Source organism: Doryrhamphus excisus, chromosome 16 (assembly GCF_030265055.1).
Source record: "Doryrhamphus excisus isolate RoL2022-K1 chromosome 16, RoL_Dexc_1.0, whole genome shotgun sequence".
NCBI lineage: Eukaryota > Metazoa > Chordata > Actinopteri > Syngnathiformes > Syngnathidae > Doryrhamphus > Doryrhamphus excisus.
The window spans coordinates 7,355,022-7,380,893 of NC_080481.1; the positions used below are offsets into that span (position 1 = coordinate 7,355,022).

Here is a 25,872-nt window from a genome sequence, read left to right on the forward strand (position 1 = left end):
GTAAAATTACGTGGCATCACATAAAATAGCAACTTCTTTCTTCATATATATACTTTATTCTGATTTAAAAAATACAGCTGCTTTTTTCATGTAACAAAATTCACTTTATTTAAAGACAAATAATTGGACCTTTTTTCTTGATTATGACTTTTATTATTTTCCCCCATTTTTCTGTTTTTAATTATTCTTACTATTTCAACTTTGCTTGCAATAAGGCTTTATTCCGTGTATTTTTCTTTCCTCATGTTATTCTTATAAAAGTACAACTTTTCCTTTTAAAATGTTCACTTTATTCTTGTAATATACATGCTGATTTTTCCACGGTTAGAGTGTAAAGACAGTTTTACAATGTGCCGCGGGCCAAAGTGGGTCAGCCCTGGTCTGTACAATAACTTTATTGCTTCTACAGAAAAGCATGACGAAGCAGAAAACAAATGACATGATTGCTCATGGAGTTTTACATCAGGATGATTTGTTTCACCGAAACAACCAACATCTGCCTTGTGGGCGGGGCAAATATCTTCAGGATAAGACTGTCTGACTGACAGTGGTCTGTTGCAGCACTCAGTATGCAGTATGCTGGCCTCCCACCAGCTGACGCACCTGAAGGAGGAAAGCGGTTCAGGAAGGTTTGGACGTCCCCTCCTTCACTCCCACGATGGCGTCCTACGTACCTTCTCCCCAGCGGCTCCCTCGGGCGCCAACTGACAGGCCAGCTCATTGTCCATGTTTCTCACCCCGGGGTTGGCTCCTGCTGTCATTAGTAAGGCCGCGGCCTCCAGCTGAGTTGGGTGGTTTTGCAAGGAGCTGACGACGTGCAGGGCCGTGTTCCCGCTGAACGTCTAAAACACACACACACACGTAGGTTATGGAAGAAGTCAGCCATCTTCTAGTCATATAACCTTATGGTTGACGCTGCTCATTGCAGACGGCTGATTGAGGAGGATATTCAGCAGATGGACGTTGGCTTCTTGGGCGGCCATGTGCAAACACGTCCGTCCACTTTTTAGATCCTAGAAGGAGAAAACTTGTTTTGGTGGATGTGCTGTCACATGTGCTGTGCTGCCAACAACTTCCACTTACCTTTGTCCCACAGGAGGCGTCCATGTTCAAGAGGGTCTCCACACATTGAGCATAGGCGTGTTTCCTTTGCAGCAGGTCCCCGTGCATGTGTGCACGTGTGGGACCGAGAGCCCGCCACTCGCTCTCAACAGCGTTGTGGGACAGGATGGCAACATGGAGGGCAGTTAGGCCTCCGAGGAGAAGAAAGTCATATTTAACGGCCCTGTCAAGACGATTCAAGGGGTTGAAGCGAAGCACCTACCGTCATAGTTGAAGATTTCTGTATCTATCGGCTGTCCATAGCCTGACCGAGTCTTCCAGATGCTCTGTGGAGCACAAATGTTCTGTAGCTGCGCCTTCAGAACTATCATTCCCTCATTCATCACGGGTTTTCGAGACTTACGATACAATTTTATAGCGGACTTACGGTCAATTATTAGTCAAAAACATCGAAACGCAAGTCAGATGTAGTATTCTGATCAAAAAGTTGAAAGTCATGTTTAAAGTTTTTGTATTCTGCTCTTTACATTAGCTCAATGGAACGTAAACAGACTAGAAGTGCCATTTCATGACTACGGGGTGCTAATAATGGTATCTCCTCGCCCCCCACCCGGCATTTAGAGGGTCATAAACAGTTTTATGCTCTAATTACGAAATTATTAAATTTATTAAATATTAAAACCTATTTCGCTCTGGTCTAGAACCATTTAACGAGGGTCGCCATTTACCTTTAGTGTATGAAAAAGTGCGCTGCAGCTATAACTCCAACAGAGGGTGCTGTTTCACAAGTCAAGTCACTCAAAAGCTGCTGACAAGACGTGATGTGTGACTGCAGGGTTTTTTAATACGATAATACAGGCTGTAAGACTGTAATGTGCAAAATGTAATTTAAAATCTTTGATAGATGTGAGAGGCTTAAAATAGGCATTTTAAGGCTTTCACAGGTGCATTCATTGTTTGGACCGTACTGTACTGCATACCATACTTCCTGTTGACACGGCCTTTCACCTTTTTCTTATCCGATTACTAACTTTTGTTTTTTACCATATAAATACAGTCCACTACAAAAGGTCAACTTCCAACCTGAAGACTTTGGTAGAATCCTTTCTCAGCACACACGTGTAAAGGTGAGCGGCCCCATGCGTCTCTGGTGTTGATGTGCGCACCGTGCATCAGCAGGTCTTGGACAATCAGGTGCTGATTGGCAGCCGCTGCTACCTGAAGAGCCGTCTGTGCACACAAGAAGAGGACGTGAGCTGACAACATGAATTCCCATAAAAGAAGTTGAAAAATAGCCTTGAAAATTCTAGATGGAAAGCCTGAGGTCATAGCAAACATGCTAATAAGCCATTTCAATTATTTTGAATTAATATATGTTCTCAGGTTGGATTCAAAGCACATGTGTGGTATTATGCACAAAAAAGTATGAAATAAGGACTACTGCACGTGAACTATGTAACATAGGGTATGTGACGTCACAAATTGTTGTAAGGTATCATGCAGTGTACTTAGCACTCTCTACTGGCCTGACCAGGCACTGCATATAACAGACACAAATACAGTATATGGTTCAATTTGGGCTCCAACGCACATCTTTGACATAAATTATTATTTTAGAAATAATATCATTTTAAAAAGTCTTTTCCTCCCTGTTCCAGGCATGCCCAGCTGAGAGAAGGCCCGTGGGCAGACCTTGGACATGCCGGAGGGATTAGGTCTTACCGTAACATTAGAAGTACTCCTGAGACTGGGCATGACAAAGGGGGTATACAACAAAAGCACATCCACCGTGGTTATCAACTTACCTTAAGTCCGGTTTTCAGCTTTGTACTCAGTGTATTTTCACATAAAGGGGGGCGTCCGATGTCATATTATTCTACTTCTGCGCAAAAATTAAGCGAAAAGTGAGCGTATAGTGTTTTTTCTCGGCTGTCTCGCTTTTAGATGGGTCATTTCATCATGGAATGCTAGCAGATCAACGCAATCTTGAAAAAGCCGCTCACATTGTAGTGCTGCTTGAATTATTCTTTCTTCCAGGTCCACCGGGTTCTCAATAAATGCTGACCTTCTCTGAATTAGTAAACAGTGAAACAGTGGCACTTTCATAGCTAAACGTCTGCTTAATATGAGTGTAAAGGTGACTATAGGGGTGTTATTTCATGTCTGGAGGGCTCTAATGATGTTAAACTTTATTTAGAAGGTTCTAAGTAGGTTTTCTATGCTCAAACATAAGATATTTTTGTTTTAGGAATAAGGAATCCCACTTCATGGAAATTCACTTATCACAGTCAGGTCTGGAACCAGTTAACCGCGATAAACGAGGGACTACTGTAATTGCTTTTCTAAAGTAATATAATACCTGTCCGTTGTGCTCCTTCACCTCCAAAGCACCCCAGCCTGCCATCTTTGCAGCCAGAACGTAGGCCAGAGCTCTCCTACCTTGAGCTACAGCGATGTGAAGACATCTGTTCAAAAAGTAGGAATGTGAGATGAAAGGTAAGGAAGATAAGATGAGCAACGTTTTCTTGGTAGGGTACATACGTGTCGCCATCTACGTCCTGCTTGATCAGCATCTCAGGAGAGACACCTTCAAACCTTTGCGCTTCCTGCTGGATTTGCCAGTGAAACAAAGTCAATGGAGCCATATGGGACGCATAAGGACTCGCGTTAGGGGTGAACGTTCCCCAGTCCTCCAGCTGGGATGTGTTCCCATGCTTCCTCTTCTGCAGGAGGAACATGGTTGGAGCTGTCACGGCACAAGCATGAAGCAGTGAAATGCAGTGGAATGGCTTGGAATTGAATACCTGACAGAGCTTGTGACTCATCAGCAGTTCTCTGGCAATCATTACCCTGTTTCGTACAACATCTTTAACAATGCACCAGCGATATCCTAACATTTAATAAACATGCTGACAATCAGTCATTTCTCTTCGCTGCTTACCTTTATCACCAAACTCAGCCTTTTGCAGTCTGGCAGGTTGCAACAATGAGGAACTGGTACAAAGTATGCCACACCTGACAGCACTTCCTTGTTGACAAATTGCTCAGGGTGAGTTTAAAGTCGCAGAGTCTGAAAGCACGATCGATGCTAAAGAGGTCATTAACTGTGTACTCTGTGTATTTTTAACATTTAGCTCACTTTTCCCACAATGAGCTCAACTCTGCTTATGTTTTGGCCCTACACCGCTCACTTCATCTCTGTATTTACAGTACATTGCAGGAGGTCATATAATGTTAATATAACAGTGTCACTCATGGTGTCATCTTGCAAAGAACAAACTCATCACACAGGAATTTACCACCCAAAAGGTATATTCAGTAAATATACAAACATTTACCAACATGAGTTGAAGGGGGTGGCTAGCATAGCTGCCTTCCAGCAGTTGACCTGGGTTTGATTCCCAGCTAATGCAGTGGTTAGATATCCTCCCTGGTTTTAGACAAAGACAAAGGCCAATGTACGTAATCTAACATTGACCTGTAATACCTGATATTTTGGTTGAACAGCAAGGTCCATCACAGCAAAGGTGGTACAGTGCCGAACACAGCTGTCGACCAAGCAGTTGACCTGGCAATGGAGGTCCGTCAAATTTATTTCATGTTTGTTATACACACAAGAGATTATATTTTGGTGGAACAACAAGGTCTGTCACAGCATTGGTGGTATAGTGGCTAGCATAGCTGCCTTCCAAGCAGTTGACCTGGGTTCGATTCCCAGCCAATGCAACGGTTAGATACCCTCCTTGGTTTTTAAGACAAAGACCAATAGAATCTCGAACTGACCTGATAGTTTGGTTGAACAGCAAGGTCCATCACAGCAAAGGTGGTACAGTGCCGAACACAGCTGTCGACCAAGCAGTTGACCTGGCAATGGAGGTCCGTCAACTTTATTTCATGTTTGTTATACACACAAGAGCTGATATTTTGGTGGAACAACAAGGTCTACAACAGTGTTGGTGGTATAGTGGCTAGCATAGCTGCCTTCCAAGCAGCGGTTAGATATCCTCCTGGGTTTTTAAGACAAAAGCCAATGGAATCTCGCACTGACCTGATATTTTGGTCGAACAGCAAAGTCCATCGATCTAATCGCTTGTTGACCTGTCACATCCGTATTTTGGTGGAACAGCTGGAACTGTTGTAGCATTGGTGGTATAGCGGTTAGCATTGCTGCCTTCCAAGCAGTTGACCTGGGTTAAATTCCCAGCTAATGGAGCAGTTAGATATCCTCCCTGGTTTTTAAGACAAAGACCAATGGAATCTCGAACTGACCTGATAGTTTGGTTGAACAGCAAGGTCCATCACAGCAAAGGTGGTACAGTGCCGAACACAGCTGTCGACCAAGCAGTTGACCTGGGAATGGAGGTCCGTCAACTTTATTTCATGTTTGTTATACACACAAGAGCTGATATTTTGGTGGAACAACAAGGTCTATAACAGCATTGGTGGTATAGTGGCTAGCATAGCTGCCTTCCAAGCAGTTGACCTGGGTTCGATTCCCAGCCAATGCAGCGGTTAGATGTTCCCATGGGTTTTTAAGACAAAGACCATCGAAATCTCGCACTGACCTGATATTTTGGTCGAACAGCAAGGTCCATCACAGCAAAGGTGGTACAGTGCCGAACACAGCTGTCGACCAAGCAGTTGACCTGGCAATGGAGGTCCATCAACTTTATTTCATGTTCGTTATACACAGTCTAATCACTTGTTGACCTGTCACATCCGCATTTTGGTGGAACAGCTGGAACAGTTGTTGCATTGGTGCTATAGTGGCTAGCATAGCTGCCTTCCAAGCAGTTGACCTGGGTTCGATTCCCAGCCAATGCAGTGAATAGATATCCTTCCTGTTTTTAAAGACAAAGGCCAATGGAAACTCACATTGACCTGTAATGCCTGATATTTTGGTTGAACAGCAAGGTCCATCACAGCAAAGGTGGTACAGTGCCGAACACAGCTGTCGACCAAGCAGTTGACCTGGCAATGGAGGTCCATCAACTTTATTTCATGTTTGTTATACACACAAGACCTGATATTTTGGTGGAACAACAAGGTCACTCACAGCATTGGTGGTATAGTGGTTAGCATAGCTGCCTTCCAAGCAGTTGACCTGGGTTCGATTCCCAGCCAATGCAGCGGTTAGATATCCTCCTGGCTTTTTAAGACAAAAGCCAATGCAATCTCACATTGACCTGTAATGCCTGATATTTTGGTCGAACAGCAAGGTCCATCACAGCAAAGGTGGTACAGTACCTAACACAGCTGTCCATCAAGCAGTTGACCTGGCAATGGAGGTCCATCAAATTTATTTCATGTGTGTTATACACACAAGACCTGATATTTTGATGGAACACCAAGGTCCATCACAGTAAAGGTGGTACAGTGCCGAACACGGCTGCTGACCAAGCAGTTGACCTGGCAATGGAGGTCCATCAATTTTTTTTCATGATTGTTATACACAGTCTAATCGCTTGTTGACCTGTCACATCCGCATTTTGCTGGAACAGCTGGAACTGTTGTAGCATTGGTGGTATAGCGGTTAGCATAGCTGCCTTCCAAGCAGTTAACCTGGGTTCGAGTCACAGCCAATGCAGCAGTTAGATATCCTCCCTGGTTTTTAAGTCAAGCAGCAATGCTGCTTCTATCCACCAGAGGGAGGCTGATGTAATTGCAGCACCATAGCGAATGTGTTGCTCGAACGAAATGCATTTTCATTTTAAACTTGTATTGGTACAGGTTTATATATTTCTCAGGGATACAGTATATTTCAAATGTTAAGTTGGTGTGTGATGAGTTTAGTGTTCGTTGTAAGATGACTTTCTAAATAATGAACTAAATAAATTCCATGAGGGAAGGTTTTGTCTCAAGAATAATTTATTTCTGATATTCTCTGCATGTTTGGTATATTTTTCAACAACAAAAATACATCACAACCATGTTTATATCTTGTTGAGGATCATGACAAATTACATTTTCATTACCGTCAGCACACTTGTGCTGGAGCTTCCATCTGCAATTTGTTAAACGTTTACATCCCGAGCCTTTACATCGTTTCTTATCTTTTGGGTGTGCACAAACCAATAAATACATACCTACATTCATACTGTAAGCATTTCATCAAGTGCATCAGTTCGATTAATTTGACACTTTTGAATACAAGAAAACGTAGTCAAGCCAAGAGCAACCTTGACGGTGGATGTCACGGTATGGCATCCTCACCGTTCTGTGTGTACCTCATTTCCATATGACCTCACAGTTCGGAGATCGAGGGCATCTGTAACAAACCCGAGGCTCCGTACTGAAACCTTTGAAAAAAAATTCACGTTTGTTACCTCTAACATTATTTCCATACGTTTACTTCAACTCATTTTATATGTGGGAATTCCACATAGTGTAATTATTCATGTTTGTCCCCTTTGAAAAATCATAGGCCCACAAAGTAAAAGCCCACATAAAGTGCTCTAAAACAAGTTTTGGGAGGGATGGTGACAGTAAAGAATAAGCATGATGTAAATGTACAAGGATGACAATAACCCAAGTGGGCAAGACATACTGCATGCCTTCTCCTGCTGTAGTTCATGTTGGGCAAGAGAACTTCAAAAGGGGAAGGCAAGGTCCCATCCACAGCAAATAGCCAAAGATACCTGTAAAAATGTCCTTTCTTGATCCCCCGCAATTAAAAGTGACTGTCTCTATTCAATCGCCAATGTTCACTCACAACACAATCCAGGTTTAAGCCGCAAACATGCCTCACATGCTAATTAAATGCATTTTAAGTATAAAGTATAAAATGTATACACCAATGAATGATAATGTAAGATGTAACAAAAGTAGACAAATTTGCATTTTTGGTTTGGTTGGGAATGTTGCCTTGCTGTGAGCAAACACTGGTAATTAGAGAAGGGGAGTGTTACTGGAACGGCAATTAATCAATTGCAAATGTTGATCCAAAATTGGTTTCAAACAGGGGCGGGACACCCTCTGAATGAGGAAATATTGTAGTAAAAGCCGCCCAATCACAGCATTTATGGTCCGTGTCGCCGCAGTGCAAGGTCAGAGGCTGAACCTGAAGCTGAAACTGGCTAAATGCAACAAAATGTGTAAAAAAGCCTATTCGAGGGGCAACGTGGGTGTGACAAAATGCGTACATGTTGACAGGGATGCATTTAGTATCGGTTTAAAGAGCCGTTTCCTCTTCTGGAGTGGCCTCTTGGGGAAAGAGTGAACGAGAAGTCTTGATCCTTGCCAGCTGCCGGGAGACTAGTTGTGGCCTTCAGGTGACAACAAGAAGTTGGAATTATATTGAACGACAAAGATTTTCATCTTCAGAAGTGGACACCAACCAGCAATGTAATTGGCTCCAATCAGCATCAGCATGCTGCCCATGATGTAGAAGCCCAGTGGGGCACTGCTGAAGATGCTGCTTTCACCTAATCATGTCGCAACAATCAACCTCAGTGTCACACAAACCAAGCATCATGAGAAACGAAGCGTCCTACCGTTTCCATTACATGGAAGCTCTGTGGTCTCCCAGTTCATAGACTTCTGAACCGCTTTCTTCCACCGTGCGTAGCGGAACTCGCTCTCTGCCAGGAACATGGAGTGAAAAACATCAAACACATGTACCTGCCGTGAGAGCGTCCCGCCAACCTGTTGAGGTACCTTCAGTGTTGATCTGAGGCTCAAACTTTTCTGACGTCACTTCGCTCAGGTCGTCTGGGTTCAAACTCCATACGCTCACGCCCTCCGCTGCGCCGGCTGCCATTGCTGCCCCCAGTGCGGTGGTCTCAGGCATGGACGGCTTCACTGTGAACACGGGTTACTTCCAACATGCTTGTGCGTTGCGGTTGCCGATCATAACCTCAACGGCAAGGGAAGGCCTACCAACGGGGATGCAGAGTATGTCCGCCTGCAGTTGCATGAGCAACCTGTTGGACGTCATTCCTCCATCCACCTGCAGCTGAGTGAGCGGGATCCCGCTGTCCTGATTCATGGCGTCTAGGATCTGCAAAGCCATACAACAACATGCATTCAAGCGCGACTTCAGGGGAAACGTGTTAGTTTGTGGGTCTGTGTGAGGCTGCACCTCTCTTGTTTGGAAGCAGACGGCTTCCAATGCAGCAAACGCCAGGTGACTCTTATTGGTGAACTGAGTTAAACCACAAATCACCCTGCGACACAAAGAAAGCTTGGGCGGACAGAAAGCATGCAGAGTTCTTCTGCTCGAAAGTGTTCCAAACTTAATCCTACCCTCTCGCACTGGGCTCCCAGTAAGGAGCGTACAGGCCGGAAAAGGCAGGAACAAAGTAACACCCATACGACGTCCCAACTGATGCAGCCAACGTTTCTGCACAGAGAAAGAATATGTATGTTTAGCAGTATGTGTAGCAATATAGATTTACCATCCACACACACGTGAGCATATACATACGTACACATTTTGCTGAGTTATATGTTAAAAACAAGTAACTGTGTTCGATGCAGGACATACCAAGCTCTTTCGAAGATCCAATGATCCCAAGATTGTCCTGCAGCCAACGGACCACAGCTCCTGCGATGGCAACTGAACCCTGGTGAAAACACAATGGAGTAATTGTTGGATGGCGATGCTAAGTTATTTCAAGATACCTCCAATGCGTAGCAGGCAGGCTTGTCTCGACCCAGTTTGTAGGCTACAGTTGTGAGAAGACCATGGTCAGACATGACGGGCTGCAAGAGAGAACACCAGTGAGTCTCTGAAGGGATCCTGTAACCTACAGATAGGTCAGAGGCAGCACCTTGGGTCCCGTGTTGCGCAGCAAAAAGCAACCAGTTCCATACCTGAAAGACAACATGTAACATTGATACTCTCCCAAAATCTTTTTGTTTGTGTCCATCTCAGGGCATGCATGCTTACGTGTTTTTAGCCTGCCCATCCTGGAAGCACATTTGTCCGACCAGCGCCGCTGACTGATCCCCAAGACACTGAATAAGGACAGACATGCATGAGCATCAGGTGGTGCCTCACAATACACTATCAAACGGGTAAATGATCAACTTACACCGGAAATGGGAATACCAGAGAGTGCTCCCGATTTCTGCAATCAATCAAATATGATGATTTAGTGAACGGCAAACATATCTAAGTCAATCACACTCAAACACTGCATTGAATAGATGGAGCCCAAAAGTGTCACTTAAATCCACGGAATGTTAAAACTTCCTTGCCAACATAATGTCACAGTACAGTACCTCTACTACAAATGTCAAGCAGTGGAACCTCAGTTTTTGTACGCACAGGATTGCTAAGAATATGTCTCGGTTTTCCAAACTAACTCGTCCGTGTGCCCGGTGTAATGCCTTCATATGAGGTCCAACTGTTAACACTGTAATACCTAATGTGACCAGCAGATGTACTCATAACCTCAGTGGGGAATGGATAGTTAGATAGTGGTTCTTTTAGAATTGAACTCAGAAAAAACACCTGTGTTCATGTGGACATGGTCTAAATATCTTAAGACCCTTTCACAAAGCAGTGAGGAGATTTAGACGCTATGATGAGGTCGCTGCAGCAGAAGAAGATGGTGGGCGACAATCACAAGGGTCACAAACCAACCAGCACATTTCCAAAAAAAAGACATGCTCAAGAAACGCCCTGTTGGTGCAATAAAGTACACATTATGTAGTCATTGATCACTTTGTACAGTTATCACTTTGATAACGGAGTGCTGCGGTAGCATGCCAATTTAAATCTCAGCCACCTGTATGGCGTGCTACATGTGTTGGAAATGGGCTTGTGGGATAAAGAATGACCAACCACACAGCGCAGGGGTGTCCAAACTACGGCTATGGGGACCATTTGTGGCACGTTCCAACAATTTCATTTAACAACAAAACTGAAATAAAACTACAAAATCTTAAAAATGAGAAGCAATTTTATGAGAATAAAGTCAAAATATTTTGAGAAAAATGTAATTTTCCAAGAATAATGTCATAATATTATGAGGGAAATTAAGGGTATATTAAAGAAAAAAGACATCCAAGTTAGAATATAGAATAGAAGCAATAAAGTTGCAATTTTTGTTAAAATAGATTGTGGAAAAAGTTATAATGTTAGTTATAACTTAATGCTACTAAAAAACATTTTAGTAGTAAATAATTTAATATTTTTGGAAGGTCATAACATTCTGAGAAACAAGCAAAACAAGATAAAGCATAAAAAACCTTTTTTTCATTTTTATTATATTTAATCATGCATACTAATAATAGGATTTTCACCTGTATTACTAAGCTGAGATGCAGTTTTTAAAACATTTATATGATTTCTTTGCATATCTACATGTATTGCTTCACTAAATATCAATCATAATTTTATTTGTCAGTGTGCGGCCCTCCTTGGGAAAAGGTTTGAACACCCCTGACTGAAGAAGTAGCGGAAGAAGCAGGGTGGAATATTTCAACATGATGACTAAAGCGATAAGTTCCAGAATGACTTACCCAGCTAGAACATATTTTCTACCAGTGAGAGAGGAGAGGAGAGACAATGGCACACAATATAATGCCTAAAGGAATTTCTTAGTCAATGTCCATGCATGTAGAACAGCTTTGGTTACTAGAAACAGCTCACCATGAGGCCATAGATTTCTGAAGAACTCCTCACTCGGGGGAGGATCTCCATGGGAATACCAAAATATCTGATGGGAATGAAAACAAAAGCATGATGGTGTAAAATGCACGTACAAGGCAAAGCAGGTGCCATACTTGCAGAGCTCCGGGTCCCAGTCCATGGTGTGAATGTTGAACAGCATGGTTCTACTGGCATTGGTCACATCGGTGCAGTGGACTCCTCCGGACTTGCCCCCAGTTAGGCACTGCAGAGACATTTTTACCCAGTTATGCACTGTATTTTTTGTTCCCTACAAAAATGGAGACAACTAGCGATGGAGGTCTCACCCAAATGAGCCACGAGTCTACGGTGCCGAACATGGCGCGGTGGGAAACGACAGCCTTGTGGACCTCCTCTACGTTATCCATCAGCCAGCGAAGTTTCACCGCGCTGAAGTATGTGCTGATGGGGAGGCCTGTTTTATGCTGTTATGATGAAGGCAGCGACATGTTACTTGGAAAACCAAGTGAAGGTTAGCGTAATGGGAAGTCAACGAGGCACACGCATTCTCACTAATGTCCAGCAGGGGAGTTGTATTACTAGAGTAAACACTTTCTTACTGGCATTAGGACCACAGGGAAAAATATCTGATTTGGACCATAAAAGTATACATTAACGATTTATGATTTATTTTTCATAGCTGCCTCAGGCAATGCCTGTCACAAAAAGTTATAACTTTCATTCTTGTAAATTTACGACTTTCTTGTATTACAGCTGTCCCAGGCAGTGCCCGTTGGATGCCGTGTATTAAAATAACCTGAGCTCAAGAAATAGGAGAAAAAAAACAATATTATGAGAATACAAGTTGTCATTTTATGTTACAGGCATCGCCTGAGACAGCTATGGAAAGGGGGGACTTATGTGGAGGCGGAAGTGAGCTGATGCCAATTCTCATTAATTTACCACTTTTAATCTCAACATTTTTTTTCAACATCTTTTTTTCCTAATACTCTGTTGTAGAAAAGAAACTAGATGAGAAAACAAGACGAAATGCAACCTTCAAGTGGTTTTTGTTCCTCCCTGGCGTTTTGTTGATCAGACTTTCGACTGTTGATTGAGTCCGCAGATCAAGCCAAACTAGAAAATATAGAGAAAGTGAGTTTGGCGACTTGAGAAAGGGGCACAAACAAACACATGTCACCTATTGCATTGTAGAGGGGCTCTCCTGTTTCTTTGTCCCAAACAAGTGTGGTTTCCCTTTGGTTGGTCACACCAATTGCTAGAAAGAAACACACAATAATAACTCTAATAGGGATATCATCAACGCCTAAGTCCAAATGCATACCTTTAATATTGGAGATGTCAATGTTGAGTTGGGTAAGCTTTTCACATGTACGCTCCATGCACTCGTAGACCGACTGCAGGATTTCTTTAGGGTCCTCTTCCACCCATCTAGGAGGTACATTGCAAGGACAACTTGACACAATGCAGACCTTCTTGCAATAGAGCTTGTTATTGGATGACTTACCCTTCTTTGGGGAAGCTCTGTTTGATTTCCACCTGATGGTGGCTGAGGAGTTCTGCTGTTTTGGAGTTAAAGACCTACAAAGCGAGCAATAAGACGGTTTACTAACTCATATTATATATTTAAACATTTAATGGTAACTTGTAGGAGTTTTTTTTCTGCAAATAGCTGTGTGTTGTAGTGGTGGAGCTGCAGCACCATCCTCGCCCAGTCAAACTTTCATTAAACATTATACTACTTGTAATATAGTATATAAATTCAAGACGTTCGTGTGAGAAGTATGGACTAAATGAGAGGCCAGAGAGTAATTCGGGTAACAATATCAGCCATTTACGAGCTAGCTACCCTCTACTAGCTAAAGCACAGATTGCCCAGTTCGTGCCCGCTCGCTACATTACCAAGAACCGTGTGGAGCTCGTTCCCTGGTCAATGGCAGCAACCAGCGGCCCGAGCATAATCCGGTGTGAGGACCCAGCCATGGTGCCGATCATAGGCAGGCCCGCAGCTCCGCAGCGTGCTGGGCAACAAACCGACTGTGAGGTGAGTCGCCACCGGGAGCACTTCAACCTGGAATATCAATGACGGACGGGCATTCAGGCGCGTATTTTTTGCGTCAGCATTGACATTGGCGCTTGGTTATGACGTCACATACGGACCTGCTATTCTGATCTTGTAAGCAGTTTATTTTTTATGCTGTTTCGAAATCAATTTGCTTTTTTGAGTTTATAACAATGGACGTTTAAGTGTACTGCTCATATTATACATGCCCTCTACTGTAAATAGAAAATTAGTAAGCCCCCTCTAGTAGTGCAATGGCAGTACACAAATAGCATGTATTTATAATGCTAATTAACTTGCATAACGTGCTTATTGTGTGATTGGTGCAAAGTCACACGGTGATACTTACAGGTCTTAATGATAACAATAAACGCTTCGGTATAATAAGATGAATGGACTTAGTCGGTAAAGGACAAATTTTGGAAAAGGCACGTTCCCATACCGGGAGTCGAACCCGGGCCGCCTGGGTGAAAACCAGGAATCCTAACCGCTAGACCATATGGGACACGTCGGGTACCCATGCAATTAAAAAATATATACCTATACCTAATATATACCAATTGCTGATCATTTTCAATACAATTTTATATACATTTACTTGCTAATGGCTATCAATGTAATGAGCACAGTAGGGTGTGGTAGTATGCTAACTCCAATTAACTGGTACATTCACACCAAACGGAATGGGCGGTGACGTCATCATCAATGGCCGGTGTTGTTCTTGATATGTGCAGAGCCTCTACTTCGATTTCTTCGTCTTAATCCCTAGCCACATTGAAAGACTACAAATGTAAGTAGAAACTTTCCAATGGCCAACGTGTAGGGTTATAAAACCCTTTTGGTCATATATGTCGTTCAAGAAAGCAAGGATGTGGATCGTGAGCCTCATTAGTGTTCAAACATGATTTTCATTTCCTTTCAGGGCTGACTACTGGAAGTCACAACCGAGGAAATTTTGCCAATATTGCAAGTGTTGGATCGCGGACAATAAGCCAGTGAGTGGGCCGAATGTGTCATCGTGTGTTGGCGAATGTTCATTTGATGAAAATGTCATGTTGTTTTGCGTTGTAGAGCATAGAATTCCACGAAAGAGGGAAGAATCACAAAGAAAATGTGGCATCCAAAATTACCGAGGTATGATATCTATCTGCAGCTCGTGTTTTAATATCGAGCCAAATACTAACAGCTAAGAAAAACGTGTGGGTCTTGGCATCCGTCCCAGGACTGGTACGAGTGATAAGGGCCAGACTGAAGAGTTGGACCTCATGGCTGTCCTCTTATTGGCTACTCTCAGCCTCAGTTATGACATACTGCATCTTTCTCTGCAGATTAAAAAGAAGAGTGTCCAAAAAGCCAAACAAGATGAGCGTATGTCTAAACAGTTTGCGGCAATGGAGGAGGCTGCGTTGAAGGCGTATGAGGAAGACTTGAAGAGGATGGAAATTGAATCTGGTAACTGTGTGGCACTATCTTGATAAAAATCAGGCTGGCTCGCTGACTGATTGTAATCCTTTTTGTGTCAGCATCTGGGTCCTGTGTGCAACCTGCAATAAAACTTAAACCACCACCTATAGTAGTGTGTGAGCCACCGCCACATGCCAGAATACCCCAAAAGAAGAAAGAGAAACCAAGAAAACCAAAGGTAACACAGATGTGGGTGGAAGGGTGGACAGGCGACGGACACATATACTATTACAACACAATCACTGGAGGTGAGAATAGGCAGACAAGTACTTATTTAGCATTAATAACTGTGTGATCCATTAACTGGGTTGTATTCTGCTATAGAGTCTCAGTGGGACCAACCCGAAGGCTTCCAGCGTATCTCAGAATGTGTGCAACCCAGACAGAACAAGGTTATTCATGTTGTTTTGGGGCTTTTAGTAACACTATTATATGTCAATAATGTTTTTCTTCCCCGAGAAGGCTTCAAGCGGTGTTTGGATGGAAGGTGTCAGTCCTGAAGGATATCCATATTGGTACAACACAGAAACAGGAGGTTATTATTATTTATATTACGTGTTTTACGATAATAGATAGTGTTTGATCGTCTCAAACCTCTCAAGAGTCCAGATGGGAAAAGCCAGTAGACTTACCTTCCAGTAAGGCCACTGAATCCAACTCCAACAAGGAGGAAAAACCTCAGGAGGAGCCGACTGGAGGAGATGAGGCTTCTGATGGGGCTCAGTTGTCCAGGGTAAGAACAATTCAAAGAGAATTTATTTCCCCCACTGTCGTACTTACACATGCTGACTTGCCATTCCAGAAAAGGAAAGCTGAGGGTGAACCTTCAGAAGAAAAGGCCGAAGATAAAACAAGCAGTGAAATCCCTCAAGAGGATGTTAAAGAGGAGATCCAAAGCACAAACACCGAACCTGAAGAGAAAAAACAAGAAGATACGGAAAAAGCCAAGAGACCAAAAGCAGTCAATCCATACGGGGCTTGGGAACAGATTCAAGAAGAGAAGGACCCATAGTACGTGAGCTATGCATGAACATGAACACAGACACTCCTGATCAAACAGTTAAGACCGGTTGAAAATTTGCAAGAATTTACCTTTTGCACTGTTGTTGGATCTTCAGGAGATTCTAAGTAGCATTACTTACATTTTAAGTAATTAATGAGTAGCTACACCATTCTGGTTAATCACCTCAAAAATTGGTTTGGGTATGCTTGATGTTAGTGTTTCCAGGAGCCTAGTGTTGCTCCAGGTGGGGAAGATGGCTTCACGGAGGGCACCCACTGTCTGGAACTGATGTTCATTTTTGTAAACGTCCCTTGCCATCCATCCCCAAATGTACTCAGTTGGATGTAGATCAGGGGAACACACAGGATGGGCCAAAAAAATGAGGTTATTCCTCTGTAAGAAGTACTTTATCAGGCAGACGTTGTGAACTGTGCTCTCCTCCACAGCGCCAATGTGGACTTACAGTTGCCGCTGGGAAAGGGAGAGGCAGAGCCTGCACCGATAGAGTTGCATCCGGAGCCGAAACCCAAGTTCACGGAGCGCATCATCACTTCGCTTGGCGTGGAAAGCGGACCGGCCGCGTTCAAAAAAAGCAAGACGCAGAACGGAAAATCCAGAAGCTTCCGACAGAGAGATGACAATGACTAACTGATTTGTTTTTCTTTTTTAAGCACACAATGTGACAGTAAGGCTTATTGGACCAATTATGTTCCTTTCTGCTGAGCAAATGCAAAGTCATATTCTCCTAACCTGCAGAGATCTTTTCAAGGCTCCTCTGTTCTATGTATATGTTTATTAATGAGATCGTGATGATGAAATTAGTCTTGGATAATGTTTGACATGAGCCATAATTGCGGTCCTGTAAAATGATTTGCAGTGGAAGTTATTATTGATTTGCAAGATACACGCAGTTCAAATTGAACAAGTACAAGAATTTAGAAATCCAATCACAGCCTGATGCCATCACGCGTGCAATTAGTGTGGGAAGCGCCTTGCACGCCTTCATTTGTTTTGTAACACACACCAGCTGCAACGCTTTGGTCATTTACAAAATGCTTTTCCAAATCAGAGTTGTTACCAAGAAAAACTTCAGGGAAACATGTGCATTTCATGTTTTAGCATTTTATATTTGTAACAATAAATTACCAGCATCACAGAGACTGCTGAAGCTGCCATACATTTCAAAATAAGACATATTTACACTAAATTTACTGCTGCGATTTAGCAATAATTTGGATAATTTAATAATTATATTTACAGTGGTGTGAAAAAGTGTTTGTCACACTTAAATGTTTCAAATCAATTTAAATATTAGTCAATCACAACACAACTGAACACAAAATGCAGTTTTTAAATGGAACTTTTTGGTCCTAGGGGAGAAAAAAATCTAAACCTGCAGTGCATGGATGGCCCAGTGTGAGAAAGTGATTTTGGTTGGTCGGTTTCCCTAAGAGGTTACAAAAGAACCCACAACAACATCGAAATAACTGTGGGCCTCCCTCGCCTCAGTTAAGGTCTTTGTCCATGGCATGGCAGACTGTATTTTGCAATAAAAAGAACAACACAGCAGTTTTGTGAAAACCACTGCTAAACAAAAACAACATTAAGGCTTGTCTCAATTTTGCCAGAAAACATCTTAATGATCGCCAAGGTCTTTGAGAAAATACTCATATGAGGCAAAAGTTTAACTTTTTGGAAGATGTGTGTCCCATTACATCTGATGTAAAAGCTGTAATGTGCAAATTCCTCCACAGCGCTGTAAGAGACTGAGTGCAAGTTATCACAAACTCTTGATTGCAGTTGTTGCTGCTAAGGGTGGTCAACCATTTATTAGCTTTAGGGGGCAATCACTTTTTCACACAGGGCCATGTGGCTTTGTATTTGTTTCCCTCCTTTCACAATAAAACACTACATTTAAAATGTGCATTTTGTGGTCAGTTGTGTTGTCATTGACTAATGTTTGAAGTTGTTTGATGATCTGAAATATTTAAGTCTGACAAATAAAAATAAACACTTTTTCACACCACTTGTGAAAGAGAATGGGTGTCAATCTGCAGACCTGGACAGGCTGTTTCCACCATTCTCCACCAGGTCCAGCACAGTCTCCATATCTGCATGTTCAAGTACATCCATAATGAGCTCATCCAGCGCATCCCCTCCTCGCATGAAGTCCTAGAAACATGGGTAGAAACATACTAAATGTGACACGTGTCCCACTTTGGAGAATAATGAGGATCTGACCTTAATATCTCTGCTAACAAAGCCTGTCCGGTGGTCTGTGATGCGATCCTGGCTGAAGTTGTAGGTGCGAATCCTCTCTGACTGGGAGCGCGTGCCCACCTGGTGTTAGAGATGTGGAGTCAAGCAACACAATCTCCCTAAGAAACATGACATTTATCCATCTACCTGCTTCTTTCGCGCTGAATGCCTCTGCTCAGTCTCTTTACCCATCATGCTCTGGTAGAGGCGGGCCTTCAGCATGCGCATGGCGGTTTCTCTGTTTTGCAGTTGAGAGCGGGTCTGTTGACATTCTGCTGTCATACCTGAGAGGGAAATACCGGCGTTAAAATATCGGCGAGTAAGAACGACAAGCAGCTTGGGAGATACTTGAATGTCTGACCCGAGGGAATGTGAACAATGCGCACCGCACTATCCGTCGTGTTGACACTTTGGCCCCCCGCACCTCGAGATCGAAAGGTGTCAACACGCAGGTCCTTGGGATCGATGCTGACATCCACCTAGAGAGCACACAAGTTTTATCTGTCAATTGGGCTGTGTGACACCACCCCACCCCAAAAAGTAGTCACATTATTTTATTTTAATTTAATTCCTGAACACAATAAGGTATTTTTTTTTAAATGCAGCCCTCAGTGGGAAAAGTTTGGAGACCCCCGATGTAAAGGATGTTAAAGCTGATACAAAAGGAGGGTACCTCGACAGGCTGAGGCAGGATGATTACAGTCATGGTTCCAGTGTGGATGCGCTGCATCCTGGACGAGAGACCCACTTCGGGGATCCTCTGCACCCGGTGTGTTCCCCCTTCATGTTTCAGGTGTCTGTACACGTTCTCCCCGGATATCAGCACAGCCGCATGATGCAAGCCACCTTAGAAGCGCACAAAACCAAGTTGAAAACTTCCATGTATCTTAACAAGTAAATGCCTTATACATAAAACATACCATACTCAGCAGGTGTGTAGTTCAATGTCTCAAAATCCCAGTTCTTGTAAATGGCAAAACCCTGATACATGTCAAACATTTCTCGGGTGAATTGCTGACATATATCACCTAAGAATACAAATAAATATCAACAAACCTCATGCACAGGAGTGTTTAATACAGAGAAGTAAAATCCCCAAACCTCCTGTTGTTCGTCCTGAAACCACCTCCAGTAGGACATTGCTCGAGTCCACAGGGTCGGACGGTACAAGGGCTTTCATTAACTGCAGAGAAAATAAAAGACTCCAGTAGTGAATATTCATATTAGATACAAGTTTTTTTGGGGGGGGTGCATCTGATTGCATTTGTATTCTCACCTCTTTTCTCAAGTCTGAAATCCTGTGGGAGATAAGAGCCTCTTCGTCTTTCAGCAGCTGGATGAAATGTTCATCTTCATCTTTGGGGATTGCTGCAGTTCACGACAATCAAATTACGTTTCATTTTACGCTGATTCGTGTTAGATGCGACGCAGTTACTTACAATGTAAAAGGGACTGTACTTCCACAAGATCTTCCAGTGCTCGTTCAACACCGTGAAAAAGATTTGCCAATGGCAGCAGCTGGGTGTGCTTTTTCATCATCACTTTCCTGTCGGCTTCGTTCAGGTTTGCACGTTGTAATTTCTGCTGGAGATATTTGTGCTCCTCCATAATTTGCTGAAGATACTTTTGAACAGAACCGTTCTTGTACAAGTCACCCACATGGTTACTGTGACAGAGGCGTCTTGACCCCAAAGCAACACAGCTTTGCACCACTAATACATTAGCATGATATGCACTACTATGTCCTGAGATTGCCCTCCAACGTCCTCTTTTCAGACTGCTGTACACTTCACGGTTAGTGACGGAACAAAAGCGGGACCAACTGCGAAAAAACATTTGATAACTCACTCGTTTACATACATACTACCGATATAAAATTGGTATAATAAGTGTAAAAATAATACTGAAGCACCATGCAACAACAGAACGCAACCCGGAAGTAGTTTGAGAAATGACTCAAGGGCGCTTTTGATATAATAATAATCGACTTTGGGCTTATTTTTTTGTAATGTCGCTTTGAGATGCCCAATTTCCCTGTTGTTTTAGGTTATTTTTTGTAAAGTCGCCTGTTAAACTCCAAGTTCCTTGCTGTTTAGGGTCTGTTTCCACAGCGCTTGTCTCTTGTTTCTCTCGCGAGACCAATGCATGACTGGCTGCCGCAGAGAACGCTGGGAGTTTGAGTTTTAAGCTATGAAACGGTAATGGCCACGCGGTTGATATATGCATCTTAGTTCGTTTATGTAAATTTGTCACTAAAACGTTATAAGACAGCTGTTGAAATGGCGGCTTGTGCGGATGGTAAGGTTATTAAATGCTAAATAATAATTTGGGAAAATTCAAATGGGTATATTCTTTTGAAATACGACATTACTCGATGCTAACCTCGTCAGCTAGCTTTAAAATTTATTTAAACTTTAGCCAATTGTAAAGATGTTAAACCCGCAATTGATGATGTGGCCATTGTTTGTGCTTGCAAATAGGTTGATAAATTATTATTTAATCTTCAGAAGGCCAGAACCAATTATCATTAACCCAAGCCTTGGAAAACGTTAGCCAACATGGCTACACTCAGACGGCAGTGCTTCAAGAGAACCAGATGATTCTCAGCTCCCTACAGGTTCACCATTAATTCATATAGAACCACTTTATTTTCATCAAATATTAGTGGTCACAATTAAAGCATTAAAGAATGCCCTACCAGGTGACTCTGGCAGATTTGCAGAAGACAGGTGATGAGGCTGAGAAAAAGCTGAGATGTGAAGTCGCTAAAGTCCTCTTCCTGGAGAATGAGATGATGCATTTGAAGCAGGAGATGCAGGCCCGACATGACCAGTGTGCTGCCATCCGAGCGGACAACACAAAACTCCTCGAGCAAATAAGTGAAGCCGAAGAGAAGGCCTGCACGTCACAGACACAGTTTGACATTTATCGAACAAAGATGAACGACCACAGGCTGGCGATTTTACATGCGGCGGGCTTGTCTTTGGTGTGCAAGGAGCTGGAGGAGAGGAAGGCGCTGGTTCAGAGGCTGAGGAAAGCCAAGGAGGAGCTGAAGGAGGATGTAAAAAATCCCCAAGGAAGCACAGTGCTGACGGCAAAGGTTGATTTTAAGCTTATTTTAAGGTTGATTTTAAGCATATCTTCACTAGGTGGATAATTGCTGCTATTTTGTCCACAGAGAGAGGTTGATGCTCTGAAAGAGGAGATTGCTGCCATGAAGAAAACTATATCGGAGAGGAGAGAAAATCTGCAGAAGGAGTTGCAGACCCATGCCGAGATAAAGAAAGACATTGAGGTATGACAAAAATCATGAAAGAATAATCACTGAAAGATTAATCAATGTTTTCTTAGATTCAAAACAAGCGCTTTGAAGCCATGGTCAAGTACTTCCGTCGCCAACTGAGCAGGGCGCGGGCTTTCCACGGGTAAAGACTTATCTACGTATTGCGGCATAGTTTTTCCACTGTCTTTCCTTACTGGTCGCCGGTTCACGCAGGCAAATGTCCACCGAGATCGCCGACCTGAAGAGACAGATAGCTGAGCTCAAAAGAAAGGTGGGATCATCCAATGGTTCTGTGGTTAGTGATGAATAGATCCTGTATAGCTGCAGAATAGTGTGGATTGGAAAGGAGGTTGTTCATGCAAATAAGCAGCAGAGGGCAGCAGTCTCAAATGTACGAACTTGACAACGTGACCCAGTCATTATAGATGGTTTTCGTAAACAAAGGTATGGATATGCTGAGTTTTCACATTATTGCATCATTTAGTTGCTTAAATTGGAAGTAGCAGGGATATATATGTGTATACATGATGTATATGTATGGTATATAAACCCACACATATCCAGACAGTGTTGGGGTGCCTTAGCAGCCATGCAGAACAAAAGCTGCAACTGTCGATATGTTTTGGTACACGCTGTTCCAGCTTCCGCCTCACTGATTGGCCTGATGGAGGGCGAGATGACGGTTCTACTGTGGGCTAACCAGGACGACTCTTGACCTCTTCAGCCATATCTCAAAAGCAATTAACAAGCAGTACTAATATTGGATAATTTGGGGGCACTGTTCCATATCAGGGTGTACTATCAAATAGACTTGTGGGAACCCTTCTAGGGATTTCTTATTGGGAGTAAATGAGCTGAGGTTCTTGTTGCTCTCATGCTATTGTTACGCAAGTACAGTTTTGTTTATTTGGGTACATGACAAATAGGAAGTTGATACACCCCTGCAAAGCATATTGTTCCGATGTGTCTGTATGAACACCACCACCAGCTAGTGTACGTTACCAATAGTGGTTGACATGAATAAGTTGTACAAAACAATGGCTGTATTTCTGACAGTTACAAATTAAAAGGCATTGGACCTCCAAGCTCCAGTCCATGGTTCTCACCCGGAAAGGTGTGGAGTGCCGTCTCAATGTTGGGGATGAGATTCTGTCCCAAGTGGAGGAGATTAAGTACCTAGGGGTCTTGTTCAAGAGCGAGGGAAGGATGGAGAGGGGGATTGGTGCATCTGCATCAGCCCGTTGTCGTGAAGAGCGAGCTGAGCCAAAAGGCAAAGCTCTCACTTTCCTTCCCTCACCTATGGTCATGAGCTTTGGGGTGTGACAGAAAGAACAAGATTTCCGGTTCAAGCTGCTGAAATGAGGTTTCTCCGTGGGTCTGGGCTGGGCTCTTCCTTAGAGATAAGGTGAGTAACTTCAGCTGCTGCTCCTTTGCATTGAGAGGAGGCATCTGGTCAGGATGCTCTCCGGACCCCTGAGGTGTTCAGGGGACATCTGACTGGTAGGAGGTCTTGGGGCACGTTGGAGAGACCCTGCTTAGGCTGCTGCCTCCGGAGATCCGACCTTGGAAGAAGATGGATGGTTGGTATGGATAAAGCCCTTAAACCTTTGTTCTGCCTGAATAAAATACAGTGGAATCTTAATTTGTTCCAAAAGGTCAGATGAAAACGAGACAATTGGGGGAGATGGAATGTAATTCATTCAATGAATTGTTTCTCACCATTACCAAATTGCTGGCACACAAAACTTTGGCCCCATGGTGGGTTATTTAGGAGTCGGTCAGTACAAAGATGCATGGCAAGCAAGTCAGCAACACGTAGTCTTTTGTTTTGGGACACCACCGATACAGTACAGGACAAACGCTACTTGGTAATGGTTTTATTTCATTTGAACATGCATCAGATTACAATTGAGTGTATCATATAATCAGTTCACAGTTCCACATGTCCAAAAGGAGTAGGAAGAAGCAAAGCTTATTAAATCCTACCCCTCCATCTGGTACTTTTACAATCAGTAACTGTTTCATTTGTTCACTTCCTGCTTTCCATAATACAGTTTTTTTTAATAATGCACCTCGTACCGAAGTAGAAGGTGATACTTGATGTCCAATATTGTAGAAAAACCAAAGTGGGGTTCAGACGTTTATAATTTTTTGCATGTCGCTCCACCATAAAAGTTTCTGGGCCCAGTTCCTTGAAGGGGCATTGTTGGGGTCCACCTAGTTGGTGTGGGACGTCTGCTGTGCCACTTGACCAACTCTCTGGTCTGACAGTGCTCTTTACTCCTTCCTGTTGACACAACAGCGGCCAAGCCCGTCTTCACACAAGCAGTCAAATTACACACATTACATCACATTGACATTGAGGCTGCACATATGCTGTGTGTCATTTTTCATTAAATACCTTTTTGTGGTGCTCTTAAAATCTTGCAAGTGCAGCAAAGTAAACTGAGCTAATTAGGTTGTTGTTGTCACATCAGTAGTTTTTAATTGTGGCGCATATTCTGCTCTGCTTTGGCAGCACTTCAAGGCCTACTGAAAGCGAGTGGCCGCAGGGAGGTTTGAAGTTAACAACCAGCAGGAAAAACAAACAAAATTAAATGAAACTACCTTCTCAGGTGTGAGTGGACTTAAGGGCTAAATTCTCCTTATGTGTTGATGAAGGCGTGTCATGGACAGGGAAACCAGGTGAAGGTGTTCAGTGCTACTGTAGATTGTGAATGGAAAGGAGAACATGGGATGAGGGAAGTCAGGACTGACTCAACAGAAAGCCAGAAAACCATCCTCGACTTTGGCAAACTCTTGGAAGTGCAAGGTTGCGTGACAGAATACACTGATGCACACTAAATCTGACTGGCATCTGTCTTGTGGTGTTAGCCGACAGACAGACATTATCACTTCAAAATGGCGTACCCTCGACCTTAGGAACTTAGGACACTGGTGAGGAGGATCATTTGGTTCCAGGAAGTGGCACAAGCAGCCACTCACACCTTTCCTCTACCTCCGTTCTCGGCCTGGTCGTCTGGTAGTGGATTTCATTATCCACTCTGGAAATCATTGAGCAGACATAGTTTGACATCACTGTGAAAAGGGCTGATGGCAATGAGGACACTTTGAATTTGAGACAGGCAGCCCACGCTGGGGTTGCAACTTCAGCTGAGGCGGCTTTTTGACTTCCCACATTTCTTGCATTACAACCACCCCTTGTGAGTGTATGAAATTGTGAAAGGAGACCTTCTCGGAGAACAGTTTCGCAAGGAAAGTGAATGTGAAAGCCAATGTCAGCACATCAAGCAATATTCTGTTGATGAATTTTCATATCTTGTGGCATGACTAACATTTCATGCAGGCCTGCACCTGTTGTGTCAGCAAGCACACGTGGGACGAGTGTGTGCGTGCGCTCTATGTCCAGATTGTGATGGAACATCCTGTCCTTCACAGATTTAAATGACAGAGCGGCTGGCTGGGGGGGCGGGGTTTTGTCTTTTGCATCGCCCACGGTGAAGTTGACCTAAATATCAACTCAGCATGTGTTTATCTACTAGCGATCTACATGGTGCAGTTATGATTGGAAGCCTGATTCTTAAAGACTTGATTCTTCTTTTGCCTTAAACGTGTGCTGTTTTGGTTGATGCTCTCTTTGCGAGAGATCAACATGCACAGTCGAAGTATCAATGCAATTCTCCGTCATCAAGGACATTTTTCTCTCCTTTCTCTCCTTTGTTTACCTCCGCCCGCGTTGATGTGGGCTGCTCACGTTTCCTTGCCTCCTCGCCAATGGCCACTATGAAAACATGACCTCGTCCCTCAGGCTGAGGGAGGGAAGACTTTCAGCATTTTTTGGCTTATCTACCGAGTCAAACTCATACTTATCATTTGACCTAATGGCAGCAAATCACGTGACACCATGACCTGACCTGACCTGACCGATATGTACGTATATATACACATCAATAGTGAAATGCTCATTTTCAACCCTTTGCATTGAGTTGTGAACTCCAGCTACACACGATAAACATGCACAGAAAGCTTTCTAGATCTTCCAGAAACTGCACTTCTGTATTTCCTTAGATTTCCAAAAGTGTTTTAATTTATTCCATCCAGGGCCCGCCTCCAGGCACACCCACCTCGCTGTGATTGGT

At 43.3% G+C, this 25,872-nt stretch overlaps 5 protein-coding genes and 6 non-coding genes across 14 annotated transcripts; 7 read left to right on the forward strand and 4 right to left on the reverse strand.

The window, feature by feature from the left end:
* Positions 1-267: 267 nt before the first annotated feature.
* On the reverse strand, positions 268-4,116 carry nfkbiz (nuclear factor of kappa light polypeptide gene enhancer in B-cells inhibitor, zeta). Of its 2 annotated transcripts, XM_058051702.1 has the most exons (10): positions 4,004-4,094; positions 3,867-3,912; positions 3,604-3,785; positions 3,422-3,527; positions 2,146-2,292; positions 1,325-1,388; positions 1,084-1,253; positions 903-1,013; positions 675-842; positions 268-603 (listed from the first exon to the last, which is right to left on the reverse strand). In XM_058051702.1, the coding sequence occupies exons 2-10, from the start codon at positions 3,906-3,908 to the stop codon at positions 565-567; spliced, it is 1,029 nt and encodes a 342-aa protein (XP_057907685.1). In that variant the 5' UTR covers positions 3,909-3,912; positions 4,004-4,094; the 3' UTR covers positions 268-564. The 2 variants fall into 2 exon arrangements, with proteins under 2 accessions (XP_057907685.1, XP_057907686.1); XM_058051703.1 differs by lacking the exon at positions 3,867-3,912 and having other exon boundaries at positions 3,604-3,808; positions 4,004-4,116.
* A 600-nt stretch (positions 4,117-4,716) lies between these two features.
* Positions 4,717-4,788, forward strand: trnag-ucc (transfer RNA glycine (anticodon UCC)). Its single transcript has one exon. It is a non-coding gene; the product is annotated as a tRNA-Gly (tRNA).
* Positions 4,789-5,498: 710 nt separating this feature from the next.
* Positions 5,499-5,570, forward strand: trnag-ucc (transfer RNA glycine (anticodon UCC)). Its single transcript has one exon. It is a non-coding gene; the product is annotated as a tRNA-Gly (tRNA).
* A 244-nt stretch (positions 5,571-5,814) lies between these two features.
* trnag-ucc (transfer RNA glycine (anticodon UCC)) lies at positions 5,815-5,886 on the forward strand. The gene has a single exon. It is a non-coding gene; the product is annotated as a tRNA-Gly (tRNA).
* A 233-nt stretch (positions 5,887-6,119) lies between these two features.
* trnag-ucc (transfer RNA glycine (anticodon UCC)) lies at positions 6,120-6,191 on the forward strand. Its single transcript has one exon. It is a non-coding gene; the product is annotated as a tRNA-Gly (tRNA).
* Positions 6,192-6,577: 386 nt separating this feature from the next.
* Positions 6,578-6,649, forward strand: trnag-ucc (transfer RNA glycine (anticodon UCC)). Its single transcript has one exon. It is a non-coding gene; the product is annotated as a tRNA-Gly (tRNA).
* A 275-nt stretch (positions 6,650-6,924) lies between these two features.
* gk (glycerol kinase) lies at positions 6,925-13,758 on the reverse strand. 2 transcript variants are annotated; one of them, XM_058052287.1, is made up of 21 exons: positions 13,565-13,758; positions 13,170-13,243; positions 12,987-13,093; positions 12,843-12,920; positions 12,699-12,778; positions 11,989-12,126; positions 11,797-11,906; positions 11,663-11,729; positions 11,533-11,550; positions 10,098-10,133; positions 9,953-10,020; positions 9,834-9,876; positions 9,685-9,765; positions 9,548-9,626; positions 9,307-9,403; positions 9,143-9,227; positions 8,941-9,061; positions 8,719-8,862; positions 8,556-8,642; positions 8,400-8,486; positions 6,925-8,327 (listed from the first exon to the last, which is right to left on the reverse strand). In XM_058052287.1, the coding sequence occupies exons 1-21, from the start codon at positions 13,655-13,657 to the stop codon at positions 8,317-8,319; spliced, it is 1,704 nt and encodes a 567-aa protein (XP_057908270.1). In that variant the 5' UTR covers positions 13,658-13,758; the 3' UTR covers positions 6,925-8,316. The 2 variants fall into 2 exon arrangements, with proteins under 2 accessions (XP_057908270.1, XP_057908271.1); XM_058052288.1 differs by lacking the exon at positions 11,533-11,550.
* Positions 13,759-14,157: 399 nt separating this feature from the next.
* trnae-uuc (transfer RNA glutamic acid (anticodon UUC)) lies at positions 14,158-14,229 on the reverse strand. Its single transcript has one exon. It is a non-coding gene; the product is annotated as a tRNA-Glu (tRNA).
* A 140-nt stretch (positions 14,230-14,369) lies between these two features.
* Positions 14,370-19,414, forward strand: wbp4 (WW domain binding protein 4). Of its 2 annotated transcripts, XM_058051956.1 has the most exons (10): positions 14,370-14,514; positions 14,647-14,719; positions 14,796-14,858; positions 15,053-15,176; positions 15,248-15,436; positions 15,513-15,580; positions 15,651-15,723; positions 15,791-15,921; positions 15,991-16,199; positions 16,638-19,409. In XM_058051956.1, coding segments are annotated over exons 1-10 (1,134 nt in total). In that variant the 5' UTR covers positions 14,370-14,512; the 3' UTR covers positions 16,840-19,409. The 2 variants fall into 2 exon arrangements, with proteins under 2 accessions (XP_057907939.1, XP_057907937.1); XM_058051954.1 differs by having other exon boundaries at positions 15,791-16,199; positions 16,638-19,414.
* mtrf1 (mitochondrial translational release factor 1) lies at positions 17,304-22,046 on the reverse strand. The gene is made up of 9 exons (XM_058051953.1): positions 19,890-22,046; positions 19,727-19,818; positions 19,552-19,633; positions 19,371-19,478; positions 19,124-19,296; positions 18,812-18,929; positions 18,598-18,734; positions 18,433-18,531; positions 17,304-18,363 (listed from the first exon to the last, which is right to left on the reverse strand). Exons 1-9 carry the CDS (start codon positions 20,284-20,286, stop codon positions 18,238-18,240), a joined length of 1,332 nt encoding a protein of 443 aa, XP_057907936.1. The 5' UTR covers positions 20,287-22,046; the 3' UTR covers positions 17,304-18,237.
* LOC131104605 (coiled-coil domain-containing protein 122) lies at positions 19,994-25,217 on the forward strand. Its single transcript, XM_058051957.1, has 6 exons — positions 19,994-20,748; positions 20,958-21,067; positions 21,152-21,550; positions 21,629-21,745; positions 21,802-21,875; positions 21,947-25,217. The coding sequence occupies exons 1-6, from the start codon at positions 20,730-20,732 to the stop codon at positions 22,041-22,043; spliced, it is 816 nt and encodes a 271-aa protein (XP_057907940.1). The 5' UTR covers positions 19,994-20,729; the 3' UTR covers positions 22,044-25,217.
* Positions 25,218-25,872: the final 655 nt, after the last annotated feature.